At 40.8% G+C, this 14,853-nt stretch overlaps 1 protein-coding gene across 2 annotated transcripts in view; it reads left to right on the top strand.

The window, feature by feature from the left end:
- Positions 1 to 13,839, top strand: part of phactr1 (phosphatase and actin regulator 1) — a 46,639-nt gene extending 32,800 nt beyond the window's left edge. For both annotated transcript variants that reach the window (XM_061975603.2, XM_061975602.2), the window contains exons 11-13: positions 274 to 414; positions 493 to 569; positions 12,493 to 13,839. In XM_061975603.2, coding sequence (XP_061831587.2) covers positions 274 to 414; positions 493 to 569; positions 12,493 to 12,508 — 234 coding nt within the window. In that variant the 3' untranslated portion in view covers positions 12,509 to 13,839. The remainder of the gene's footprint in view (positions 1 to 273; positions 415 to 492; positions 570 to 12,492) is intronic.
- The last annotated feature ends 1,014 nt before the right edge of the window (positions 13,840 to 14,853 follow it).

The following is a 14,853-nucleotide window of genomic DNA, read 5'->3' as shown; positions in this document are numbered from 1 at the left end:
TTTTCTGTCCAGATTCCGAAGTGGCCACAAGTCTCAAAAGCCCATATTTTCAATGGAGCCCGGGCAGTTTATGAGTTGTCTAATCTCTCGGCAAATCTGAACCACGTCATGAGGTCACATTACTCGGCACATTTGGTCCCATCTCTATCGTGCAGTGTAAAGACTAAATAGTGACAGAGTCAGAGCCCAGATCTCAATCTCTGTGTCTTGATTTGAAGACACAAAGATCGTTAATGTTAATGGCTCACTCTCCACTCTATCTCCCACCTCCAGCTCAGCCAAAGGCCCACAGTGGAGGAGCTGAGAGAAGCAAAGATCCTCATTCGGTTTAGTGACTACGTGGAGGTCGCAGAGGCTCAGGACTATGACAGGAGAGCCGATAAGCCCTGGACGAGACTAACAGCTGTGGACAAGGTTCTGCATCACTTGAAAATTATTTCCTTGATATCGACACTTGATTGATATTGATGTGTGATGTGTGTGTCATTCAAGGCTGCCATAAGGAAAGAGTTGAATGAATTTAAAAGCACAGAGATGGAAGTGCATGAGTCGAGTCGACACTTCACCAGGTAAAAGTCAAACTAAATGATGATGTTTGCAAATTAAATACACATACATTCACGGTTCTACCACATGGAACTCACCAGACATGCCTTTAAGAACCTTGCGTTGTACAGTGAGGAACAAATATGTTGGAAATATAACATTTTTCAAGACTTTATGGTGAGCTTCTGTTTTATTTAACGGATCTACTGCAACCCCGGTTGGTTAATTTAGGGATTTATCCATATTAGGGATGCAACGATAAACGTAATAATGATAACTCCCGACAGTCAGTATTACCATTTTAAATTGAAATTATTGAAAAGCTGAGATTGATAACTGCACTTTGATAAACTCACCGATTGTCTGGCGCCAGCTTGCCAGCTTAAATGCCAACATGGAAACAAAGAGACATTAATGTCTTTCCCTGTTAAGAAACAACATACCCCAATCCATCCAAACTTATATTAACACATTGCTATCTGAGCTACTAAAGCTACTAAGATATTCAGTTAAAGCTACAAGCTGTGCTCTCTGTCTCTCAGAGTGATCGTTCTTTACTTACATGAAAAGAGACAAAGATGTTTTTATGTTGCGTTCAAGGACCACTGAACACACAACGCCCCTCAGAAATAATAAATACTATTAAAGGCCTACTGAAATGCGATTTTCTTATTTAACCGGGGATAGCAGGTCCATTCTATGTGTCATACTTGATCATTTCGCGATATTGCCATATTTCTGCTGAAAGGATTTAGTAGAGAACATCGACGATAAAGTTCGCAACTTTTGGTCGCTGATAAAAAAGCCTTGCCTGTTCCGGAAGTAGCAGACGAGTAGCGTGACGTCACAGGTTGTGGAGCTCCTCACATCTGCACATTGTTTACAATCATGGCCACCAGCAGTGAGAGCGATTCAGACCAAGAAAGCGACGATTTCCCCATTAATTTGAGCGAGGATGAAAGATTTGTGGATGAGGAAAGTGAGAGTGAAGGACTAGAGGGCAGTGGGAGCGATTCAGATAGGGAAGATGCTGTGAGAGGCGGGTGGGACCTGATATTTAGCTGGAAATGACTAAAACAGTAAATAAACACAAGACATATATATACTCTATTAGCCACAACACAACCAGGCTTATATTTAATATGCCACAAATTAATGCCGCATAACAAACAACTCCCCCCTCCCATCCATATAACCCGCCAATACAACTCAAACACCTGCACAACACACTCAATCCCACAGCCCAAAGTACCGTTCACCTCCCCAAAGTTCATACAGCACATATATTTCCCCAAAGTTACGTACGTGACATGAACAAAGCGGCACGCACGTACGGGCAAGCAATCAAATGTTTGGAAGCGTACTCAAGGTACCGTGTCTGCGTATCCAACTCAAAGTCCTCCTGGTAAGAGTCTCTGTTGTCCCAGTTCTCCACAGGCCAATGGTAAAGATTGACTGTCATCTTTCGGCAATGTAAACAATGAAACACCGGCCGTGTTTGTGTTGCTGAAGTCGGCCGCAATACACCGCTTCCCACCTACAGCTTTCTTCTTTGCTGTCTCCATTGTTCATTGAACAAATTGCAAAAGATTCACCAACACAGATGTCCAGAATACTGTGGAATTTTGCGATGAAACAGACGACTTAATAGCTGGCCACCATGCTGTCCCCAAATGTCCTCTACAATCCGCGACGTCACGCGCTGACGTCATCATACCGAGACGTTTTCAGCAGGATATGTCGCGCGAAATTTAAAATTGCACTTTAGTAAGCTAACCCGGCCGTATTGGCATGTGTTGCAATGTTAAGATTTCATCATTGATATATAAACTATCAGACTGCGTGGTCGGTAGTAGTGGGTTTCAGTAGGCCTTTAATAGATTGTATTTCTTACACACTTTTCATTTAAATAAACCTTAAATTGCTACATTACCATTCATATTAAAAATAAATAAAAGCTTAGCCATTAAAACAGATGTTTAAACACTATCAGTGAAGCATTAAAACCACAAAACATGCAAAATAGTAATTTTTTTTCCAGTGTGTCTATTTTAGTTACAAAACCCAAATCTAGTGAAGTTGGCACGTTGTGTAAATCATAAATAAAAACAGAATACAATGATTTGCAAATCCTTTTCAACTTATATTCAATTGAATAGATTGCAAAGACAAGATATGTAATGTTCCAACTGAAAAACATTTTTTTTTTTTGCAAGTAATCATTAACTTATAATTTAATGGCAGCAACACATTGCAAAAAAGTTGGCACAGGGGCATTTTTACCACTGTGTTACATGAGGACTGAGGAAACCAATTTTTGAAGCTTTTCAGGTGGAATTATTTGTCATTCTTGCTTGATGTACAGCTTAAGTTGTTCAACAGTCCCAGGCTAATTGGTAACAGGTGGATGCCATGATTGTGTAGAAAAGCAGCTTCCATGAAATGCTCAGTCATTCACAAACAAGGATGGGGCGAGGGTCACCACTTTGTGAACAAATGCGTGAGCAAACTTCGAAGAAGCTTAAGAACAACATTTCTCAACGAGCTATTGCAAGGAATTTAGGGATTTCACCATCTACGGTCCGTAATATCATCAAAAGGTTCAGAGAATCTGGAGAAATCATTGCATGTAAGCGGCAAGGCCGAAAACAAACATTGAATGCCCGTGACCTTCGAAACCTTAAGCATCAAAAAGTGACATCAGTGTGTAAAGGATATCACCACATGGGCTCAGGAACACTTCAGAAAACCCCTGTCAGTAACTACAGTTTGTCGCTGCATCTGTAAGTGCAAGTTAAAACTCTACTATGCAAAGCCAAAGCTATTTATCAACAACACCCAGAAACGCCGCCGGCTTCGCTGGGCCAGAGCTCATCTAAGATGGACTGATGCAAAGTGGAAAAGTGTTCTGTGGTCTGACGAGTTCACATTTCAAATTGTTTTTGGAAACTGTGGACGTCGTGTCCTCCGGAACAAAGAGGTAAAGAACCATCCGGATTATTATAGGCACAAAATTCAAAAGCCAGCATCTGTGATGGTATGGGTGTGTATTAGTGCCCAAGGCATGGGTAACTTACACATCTGTGAAGGCACCATTAATGCTGAAAGGTAAATACAGGTTTTGGAGCAACATATGTTGCCATCCAAGTAACGTATTTTTCATGGGCGCCCCTGCTTATTTCAGCAAGACAATGCCAAGCCACATTCTGCACGTGTTACAACAACATGGCTTTGTAGAAAAAGAGTGCGGGTACTAGTCTGGCCTGCCTGTAGTCCAGACCTGTCTCCCATTGAACGTGTGTGGCGCATTATGAAGCCTAAAATACCACAACGGAGACCCCGGACTGTTGAACAACTTAAGCTGTACATCAAGCAAGAATGGGAAATAATTCCACCTGAAAAGCTTAACAAATTGGTCTCCTCAGTTCCCAAACGTTTACTGAGTGTTGTTAAAAGAAAAGGCCATGTAACACAGTGGTAAAAATGCCCCTGTGCCAAATGTTTTGCAAAGTTTCTCAGTTCCAACATTAAATATCTTGCCTTTGCAGTCTATTCAATTGAATATTAGTCGAAAAGGATTTAATGAATAATGGATTAGATTTTATATCGCGCTTTTCTATTATTAGATACTCAAAGCACTCACAGAGAAGTGGGAACCCATCATTCATTCACACCTGGTGGTGGTAAGTTACATTTGTAGCCACAGCTGCCCTGGGGTAGACTGACGGAAGCGAGGCTGCCAGTTTGCGCCTACGGCCCCTCCGACTACCACCTATCATTCATTCATCATCCATTCACCAGTGTGAGCGGCACCAGGGGCAAGAGTGAAGTGTCCTGCCCAAGGATACAACGGCAGCGATTTGGATTTCAAGAGGCGGGGAGCGAACCTGCAACCCTCAGGTTTCTGGCACGGCCGCTCTACCCACTACGCCATACTGCCTTTTTGCAAATCATTGTATTCTGTTTTTATTTACGATTTACACAACGTGCCAACTTCATTGGTTTTGTATATATATATATATATATATATATATATATATATATTATATATATATATATATATATATATATATATACATTTATATATATATATATATATATATATATATATATATATATACATACCTACCGTATTTTTCGGAGTATAAGTCGCACCGGCCGAAAATGCATAATAAATAAGGAAAAAAACATACGAGTCGCATTTTTGGGGGAAATTTATTTGATAAAACCCAACACCAAGAATAGACATTTGAAAGGCAATTTAAAATAAATAAAGAATAGTGAACAACAGGCTGAATAAGTATACGTTATATGACGCATAAATAACCAACTGAGAACGTGCCTGCTATGTTAACGTAACATATTATGGTAAGAGTCATTCAAATAACTATAACATATAGAACATGCTATACGTTTACCAAACAATCTGTCACTCCTAATTGCTAAATCCGATGAAATCTTTTACGTCTAGTCTCTTACATGAATGAGCTAAATAATATTATTTGATATTTTACGGTAATGTGTTAATAATTTCACACATAAGTCGCTCCTGAGTATAAGTCGCACCCCCGGCCAAACTATGAAAAAAAACTGCGACTTATAGTCCGAAAAATACGGTACACACACATATATATATATATATATATATATATATATATATATATATATATACACATACAGATATACATATATATATATAGATACATATACATATATCCATATGGGTTATACTTGTATAGCGCTTTTCTACCTTCAAGGTCCTCAAAGCGCTTTGACACTATTTCCACATTCACCCATTCACACACACATTCACACACTGATGGTGGGAGCTGCCATGCAAGGCCCTAATCACGACCCATCAAGAGCAAGGGTGAAGTGTCTTGCTCAAGGACACAACGGACGTGACGTGGTTGGTAGAAGGTGGGGATCGAACCAGGAACCCTCAGTTTGCTGTCATGGCCACTCTCCCAACCGTGCCACGCCGTCCCGGATATATAAATACATATCCATATACATGTATGTATACATATACAGTACATATATATATATATATATATATATATATATATATATATATATATATATATATATATATATGTACACAAACCCCGTTTCCATATGAGTTGGGAAATTGTGTTAGATGTAAATATAAACGGAATACAATGATTTGCAAATCCTTTTCAACCCATATTCAATTGAATGCACTACAAAGACAAGATAGTTGATGTTCAAACTCATAAACTTTATTTTTTTTTTGCAAATAATAATTAACTTAGAATTTCATGGCTGCAACATGTGCCAAAGCAGTTGGGAAAGGGCATGTTCACCACTGTATTACATGGCCTTTCCTTTTAACAACACTCAATAAACGATTGGGAACTGAGGAAACTAATGGTTGAAGCTCTGAAAGTGGAATTCTTTCCCATTCTTGTTTTATGTAGAGCTTCAGTCATTCAACAGTCCAGGGTCTCCCCTGTGGTATTTTACGCTTCATAATGCGCCACACATTTCCGATGGGAGACAGGTCTGGACTGCAGGCAGGCCAGGAAAGTACCCGCATTCTTTTTTTTACGAAGCCACACTGTTGTAACACGTGCTGAATGTGGCTTGGCATTGTCTTGCTGAAATAAGCAGGGGCGTCCATGAAAAAGACGGCGCTTAGATGGCAGCATATGTTGTTCCAAAACCTGTATGTACCTTTCAGCATTAATGGTGCCTTCACAGATGTGTAAGTTACCCATGCCTTGGGCACTAAAGCACCCCCATACCATCACAGATGCTGGCTTTCGAACGTTGCGTCGATAACAGTCTGGATGGTTCACTTCCCCTTTGGTCCGGATGAAAAACAATTTGAAATGTGGACTCGTCAGACCACAGAACACTTTTCTACTTTGCATGAGTCCATCTTAGATGATCTCGGGCCCAGAGAAGCCGGCGGAGTTTCTGGATGTTGTTGATAAATGGCTTTCGCTTTGCATAGTCGAGCTTTAACTTGCACTTACAGATGTAGCGACGAACTGTATTTAGTGACAGTGGTTTTATGAGGTGTTCCTGAGCCCATGTGGTGATATCCTTTAGAGATTGATGTCGGTTTTTGATACAGTGCCGTCTGAGGGATCGAAGGTCACGGTCATTCAATGTTGGTTTCCGGCCATGCCACTTACGTGGAGGGATTTCTCCAGATTCTCTGAACCTTTCGATGATATTATGGACTGTAGATGTTGAAATCCCTAAATTTCTTGCAATTGCACTTTGAGAAACGTTGTTCTTAAACTGTTTGACTATTTGCTCACGCAGTTGTGAACAAAGGGGTGTACCTCGCCCCATCCTTTCTTGTGAAAGACTGAGCATTTTTTGGGAAGCTGTTTTTATACCCAAACCTGTTCCCAATTAGCCTGCACACTTGTGGGATGTTCCAAATAAGTGTTTGATGAGCATTCCTCAACTTTATCAGTATTTATTGCCACCTTTCCCAACTCCTTTGTCACGTGTTGCTGGCGTCAAATTCTAAAGTTAATGATTATTTGCAAAATAAAAAATGTTTATCAGTTTTAACATCAAATATGTTGTCTTTGTAGCATATTCAACTGAATATGGGTTGAAAATGATTTGCAAATCATTGTATTCCGTTTATATTTACATCTAACACAATTTCCCAACTCATGGAAACGGAGTTTATGTATATAGATATATATATATATATATATATATATATATATATATATATATATATATATATATATTCTCTTAATATGGCCCTGGGATAGAGGGAAAGATAAAGGCAGCAAAGATGAATCCAGAGACATCATTGATGAAAGCCTGCTCCGGAGCGCTCTTGAACTCAGACTGGGTTGACGGTTTATCTTTCAGCAGGACAAGGACCCTAAGCACAAAGCCAAAATATCAAAGAAATGGCTTCAGGAGATGCTGCAAAGAGGAATGGGCAAAACTGTCCCTATGCAAAGCTTGTGGCATTGTATTCAAAAAGACTTGAGGCTGTAATTTCTGCCAAAGGTGCATCAGCAAAGTATTGAGAAAATACTTTGGACCAATCCCAATACACCCCCTCACCTTACCTTTTAGCCCTATCCTTACATTTTGCACGTTCCGGCGAAGGTAGTGGTGTCCCACCGACTCTTTGCATGTAGTGGGCATTACGAGGAGTTGAGTGAATGAATCTAGCCCTTTAGAGTGAGGCATTTTAGATGCTGACTCGCTCAGGTAGGGCCAGAGAAAAATGCAACATTTCTGCATAAGTTATATAATACATTACATTTTAGTTTGGAACGTTAGTTTGTAATGTTCGCCAGCTAGCCAGACTAGCTAACGTTAGGCTAAAATACTAAACAATAATACTAAAATACTAAAACATAAAATTTTGCAAATGTGAAAACATTAACGTTACATACCTTCAAAAAATTCACAAGAGAAAACAGTCGTACATGGCGGCTTCTTCTCCGTGTAGTTCTTCGTTTATTCATCAACCGAAGCATGATGAATTTAAAAAAACACACATTGCCTGGTATACTGCTACCTTGGTTGCTGTCTTCAGGTTTTTATTGATAAAGACCCACGGTCTTAGGTGACCAAATGCGGCGGAGGCAAGGTTGACGCTCTGAGGTCCGAGAGCCAGCTCCAGCTCGTGGTGCCCAAGACCAGACTTAAATCCAGGGGAGACAGGGCCTTCTCTGTGGTCAGCCCTAAGCTTTGGAACACTCTGCCCCTCCATGTTCAAACTGCTCCCACAGTGGAGTGTTTTAAGTCTCGTCTTAAGACCCACTTTTATTCTTTGGCTTTTAACACTACGTGAGTTGTGTGGTCCTCTGTCCTCTATTGTCCTCTGTGTTTTTTAAAAAAAAGTTTGATTTCTATTTACTGTTTTAATTGGTTTTACCCTTTAAAATCGTTTTTAGTCATTTTTATTTTTATATTGTTTTTATATTTATTTATTTTTTGTTTTATTCAGTCATTGGTGGAGCTAAGGATAATATTTGAATATTGTTTTTAATATTGTTGTGCAGCACTTTGGAAACATTTTTGTTGTTTAAATGTGCTATATAAATAAAGTGGATTGGATTGGATTGGATTGCGGGCTTGGATGTCTGCTTCAACATTACAGCTGTCAGAGATGATACTGCTGAGGTATTTTGAAGTGTGGTACCGTTTCCAGAGGGGTATTGTCAATGTAGAAGACCGGTGTTTGAGTATTTGCAGAGCTTTGCTGGTGGACAATTTGTCTTTTTGATGTTGATCTAAAGACTGATAGCTCTGTAGGTGGCATCTACCATATTGAGGGCATTCTGAAGGGAGTCCAGGGTGAGAGCAATCAGTGTGCAGTCATCAGCATACTGCATTTCACAAACCTGTCTTAGTCTTGGTGGTTGCCTGGAAGCCCCGGATGTTAAATAGGTTGCCATCCAGGCGGAAACTAATGCCGGCTCCATCCGTGTTCTTCAGATGCATATGGGAAATGATGGTAACTGCGGTAATTAATATTTTGAAAATAACTCCAATCTTGACATCGAAGGGGTCGGACAGTTGTACACCAATTAGAACCCTGGCTTGCACGCCATCATGAAGCTCTTGGAGAATTGTGAGGAATTTGGATGGGACTCAAAACTGGCTTAGTATGCCCCAGAGAAGCTTCCGGTCTACTGTGTCGAAAGCCTTCAACAGATCGATAAAAGCCATGTATAGGTCTTGTTTGTGTTCTCTGGCTTTCTCCTGTATTTGCCTGGCGGTAAAAATCATGTCCGTTGTGCTACAGTCCTTACGGAATCCACACTGGGTTTCTACCTAGATGTTCTCCGAAATGTGCACAGCCAGGCGGGAGAACATGATTCTTGTCAGGATTTTGCCTGCAACTGAAAGGAGTGAGACACCTCTGTTGTTGTCACAAGACGATTTATCACTTTTCTTTTTATATATAGTGATAATGGTGGCGTCTTTCCAGTCTTGCGGGACATTGTGAGTTGTCCAGATGGCAGAGATGAGCTGATGTAGCCAGTGAGTGAGGGGGTAACCTCCACACTTGAATACTTCAGCTGGGATGGAGTCTGAACCTGCACTTTTATTGTTTTTAAAGCAATTGATTGCTTTCAGAACTTCATGAAATTCAGGAACTTCATTAAGTTGAGGGACAGAGGGGAAGCTGGGGAGTTCATCCAGGATGGTCGGGTCTGTGGGGTTGCTGTGGTTTAGTACGGTGCTGAAGTGCTCTGCCCAACGTTCTAGAATTTGTTATTGTTCCTTTATGAGGGTGGTGCCATCTGCAGACCTGACTGGTGCGATGTTTCTGCTCTGGGGCCCATGGATCTTTTTGATTGTGTCATAGATGCTGTGTGTGTTGTTGGCATCTGCAAAAGGTCGAATTTCTTCCGCTTTCTTGACCCACCAATCGTTCTGCATCTGCCGTAGAGCTTTTTGTGCTTCTGCTTTGATAGTGGACAATTTATTCCTGAGGGCTGCTGATTGAGGGTTGGCTAGAGCAACTGAGTGTGCCTTGCGTTTTTCCTTTAGAAGTTTGTGAATGCCAGGTGTGTTTTCGTCAAACCAGTCTTGGTGACGTTGCTTGGTGAATCCCATTGATTCTTCAGCAGCACGGTCGATAGAAGAACGCAGTATGTTCCAGGTAGCGTTTGTGTCCTCGATGGTAGGGATTTCCGGGATGCTGTACAGTTTGGTTGCAAGTCGGCTTCTAAGATGGTGAATGGCTGGGAGGAATTTAAGGGTACCACAGTCAAGCTTCTTACTGGAAGCCTGTTTGCGGTGCTGCAGGTTTTTAGATTGACTTTTGATAGAATCAACCGGTGGTCTATCAAGCATTCTGCCCCTCTCATAGCCCTGGTGATCTGGAACTATCTCTGGTCCGCTTGTCTGGTGATTATATAATCTATCAAATGCCAGTGTTTGGATCTTGAATGCTGCCAGGAGGTCTTCAGTTTGTTTTTTTGCTGAAAGATGGTATTGGTAACGACAAGTTGGTGCTCTGAGCAGAGTGTTAGTAGTCTGAGAACATTGTCATTCAGCTTGCTGATGCAATGTTTGTCAAGTACGCCTTCCCAGAGCCTGTAGTCACATCCCACACGAGCATTGAAGTCGCCCATTAGTAGAGGTTTGTCACGAGGTGGTGTCTTCTGGATGAAGCAGTGTAGTGTACTGTTGAAGCTGTCTTTCATGTCCTCATAGCATCTAGGGTTGGTGCGTATGTACTGATGAGAGTTGCTTGTTAACCTTTCGTGAGGGGAATCCGCCAAGTATCAGCCTTTTGCTGATGTCTGTTGGAGTTCCTGGGAACTTTTTAAGCAGACTGATCTTCACAGCAAAGCCTATCCCATGTAGGCGGCAAGAGTCTGGGGGGAGCCCTTTCCAGAAAAAGGTGTAACCTTCTCCAACTTCTGTTAGAGAGTCCTCTCCATGAAAGCGGGTTCCGCTGAGTGCTGCTATCTCCACGTTGTATTTCCTCAACTCGTGGGCAACCATTGCTGCTCTCCTGCGGGGACGGGTGTTTTACTTGGACATTCCACGTTGCGATTGTAAGGGGTATCTTCTTCTTGTTTTTGTTTCGACCGCAGAGAGGGATGACCCGAGTTGAGGAGGAACAGGCTATTTTTGGGCCACCTTTTCTAGGCCTTTCCCTCTACGGGGTGAGCAGAGCGGGGCTGCTCAGTCGCATGGGGAGCTACCGAAGAGACATGCTGTTCCGTCCCATATCTTAGCGACCATCATGCCCATGCAGCCTGTTTGTAGGGTTGAGCTAAGTGCTTCCAGTCACATCTATGACCTGCACCCACCGCTTTTCCCCATCGCCACAGGGCTTTGTAAAGGGGGTGGGGAGCAGGGGGGGGGGGGGTATGGGCCTGTGCTTGGAGTAGATTTGGGTGAGTGTAGGGGTGCGTAGTTCTTACTCTCACCGTCTTGGCTCCAGCTTCTTCCAGTGGCATAAGTAATCACGACGACCTTTCACTGATTGGAGTTGCAGGGGAATGCCAGAGATACAGTCTGTCGGTATCCTGCCTAATGTGAATACCCGAAACACAGATTTTTCGTGTTGATTTGTTGAAAATTATTAGAGCAGTCCAAACCGCCCACATATTGTTAAAATAATGCATGTGAATTGACTGAATTTCATAACAAATTCTCACTTTTTCATTTGTGTTTTATTTGTAACAATGTTTGTTTTACTTGATATTTGTCTTGTCTGTGTTCTTTTAGCCTTGTTTTCTGTGTTTACTAATTAGTGAATGTCTTAAAGCACAGCTCAATATTGACAACCATACATCATGAAACATTTAATGCAATGTCAATAAAGCTTTCTATTCTATTCTAACCTAATTCTAGATTGTGGCAGGCTTTATCTAATATGCAAAATAATTGTAAACTGTTGTTTGAGCGCAATGTGTTTAATGTGCCTTTTGATTTAATTACAAACTTTAGAAATTGTTCTTTGGGTGCAACAAGAATCATACATTGTATTATAAATGTTCTGTTAAAATGAAGCCAATAATGACATTTTTTGTGGTCCCCTTTATTTTGAAAAGTATCAAAAAGTATTGACATATACAATATACATTTTGGTACCAAAACATTATAATATAGTACAACTCTAGGTGGGATGTATGTGCAAACGTAACTATGTAGTCGCTTATATGCCCGAACGTAAACTATGAAGTGACGTAGTAAGTGGTGTCCCAATTCCTAGGGAAGATTACAAAGCTCTACCCCTTTTTACTTAATTCGGAGGGTGTAGTGGTAGTGAGTGTCAAAGTCTACCTACTTAAGTGTACTAACATTTAATTTAAAATGTAGGACAGGTCTGTCCTGGCACACGTTTTTATAGTTTCATGTGAATGGAGATGGCTTTGACAATATGTCTCTATGTTGCACTTTTTATTCATTTAATTTTTACAACTGTGTTACTGTATATGTCTCTAATTTCTTCTGCAGGTTCCATCGGCCATAAACTGAAGTGGGAGCTAGGTGGTATTTCTCCTCCCACACCAGTGAACAGGAGTGAACACCGTCGACTGCTCCATGCTGCCCTTATTTTGCGGAACACCTCTCTGGTGGTCGCAGACAACTGGCAGGCTGCCGAAAGACGATACCCTTCTGGATTAGCATCTTTTTTCAGTAGAGTTTTTAAATTTCTTCATATTTGAAAAAAAAAAAAAAACTAAATTTTTTTTATGATTGTGAACTTTGCACTTTTCTTTATGAACATGTTATTTGAAGTCAATCTGCCAATTCTGACGAGTTTGAGGAGGAAGACTGGACTTAAAAACTGATTTTAGAATATTGATACACTGTATCAATTATTTGTAAGGTCAAGCTTAAGTATTTTAACTAAGACAGATAAGTATTTTATAAAAAAAAATAAAAAAATAAAAAACAAGTGTTACAATTGCACTATGTTGGCAATTGTCCCACGGTAGTTGGACACAAAAGGTTGAATATAGTAAGACTCCACTTAACTATTGTTACCTTTATTAAGTACACACACTATTAATTAGGTCAATGTTAGTGGGCCTATTACTGCTTCCAATTAATTTCAACTTTCACCACTTGCCCTGTTCTCCCAAAATCAATGTCTTCAAATGAATCAGTGAACAGAGCAATAATCTCAGACTCTCCTTTATCTGTTTATTTATTCAAAATCACCTTCTTATCCAATTACCAGAGCAACTTGACTTGCTGCAGAAGTCGAGTTTGAGTGCATTCTAGAATGCCTGCTGTTATGGCTCGCTGTGCCTATACAGCCATATTCACATGCAGGTATTATAACACTTAATCCATGTTTCATTTGACACACTTCATAGACACATAATTATGTCAATATGGAAAACCTAAATGTTTGCTTATGATTTTGCCTTAAAGGGGTCATATTATGATTTTTCTCTAACACTTCCTTGTGGTCTACTCTACATAACATGTGTGGTGGTGCATGGATTTTGTTTTACAGACCATCTTCAAGCCATTTGCTTACCGTCTCTTCAGAATGCGCCGTTTTGTGGGCGATCTTATTTACGTGCCAAAGCCCTCCCCCAGGACAAGCCACCTTTGACTGTGCCTCCACCCCGTCAGCAATGTTGTAGTTTTCTAGCACTTCCGTATCGAGTTTGTGTTAGTTAGCTCCGAAGAATAACTTGCTATGTTGCTTATTGTCGACGCTCTTTATTTCTCCTGCAACTCACACACCAGCAGTTACTTTTCACTTTCACCCCCCGGACCTTCTTTCTCGATTTGTACACATGAACTTGGATCAATGCGCGCATACACAAAACAGTCCCCTGAATACGACACTAAGCTACTTGCGTCTGCGTTCACTATTGTGGGTTTGTTTATACAAACCCCGTTTCCATATGAATTGGGAAATTGTGTTAGATGTAAATATAAACGGAATTCAATGATTTGCAAATCATTTTCAACCCATATTCAGTTGAATATGCTACACAGACAACATATTTGATGTTCAAACTGATAAACGTTTTTTTTTTTGCAAATAATCATTAACTTTAGAATTTGATGCCAGCAACACGTGACAAAGAAGTTGGGAAAGGTGGCAATAAATACTGATAAAGTTGAGGAATGCTCATCAAACACTTATTTGGAACATCCCACAGGTGTGCAGGCTAATTGGGAACAGGTGGGTGCCATGATTGGGTATAAAAATAGCTTCCCAAAAAATGCTCAGTCTTTCACAAGAAAGGATGGGGCGAGGTACACCTCTTTGTCCACAACTGCGTGAGCAAATAGTCAAACAGTTAAAGAACAACGTTTCTCAAAGTGCAATTGCAAGAAATTTAGGGATTTCAACATCTACGGTCCATAATATCATCAAAAGGTTCAGAGAATCTGGAGAAATCACTCCACGTAAGCGGCATGACCGGAAACTAACATTGAATGACCGTGACCTTCGATCCCTCAGACGGCACTGTATCAAAAACCGACATCATTCTCTAAAGGATATCACCACATGGGCTCAGGAACACTTCAGAAAACTACTGTCACTAAATACAGTTGGTCGCTACATCTGTAAGTGCAAGTTAAAGCTCTACTATGCAAAGCGAAAGCCATTTATCAACAACATCCAGAAACGCCGCCAGCTTCTCTGGGCCCGAGATCATCTAAGATGGACTGATGCAAAGTGGAAAAGTGTTCTGTGGTCTGACGAGTCCACATTTCAAATTGTTCTTGGAAATATTCGGCATCGTGTCATCCGGACCAAAGGGGAAGCGAACCATCCAGACTGTTATCGACGCAAAGTTCAAAAGCCAGCATCTGTGATGGTATGGGGGTGCATTAGTGCCC

Source organism: Nerophis lumbriciformis, linkage group LG14 (assembly GCF_033978685.3).
Source record: "Nerophis lumbriciformis linkage group LG14, RoL_Nlum_v2.1, whole genome shotgun sequence".
Taxonomy (NCBI): Eukaryota; Metazoa; Chordata; class Actinopteri; order Syngnathiformes; family Syngnathidae; genus Nerophis; species Nerophis lumbriciformis.
Note: the sequence above shows the minus strand (reverse complement) of the source record. Positions and strands in the feature narration are given on the sequence as shown.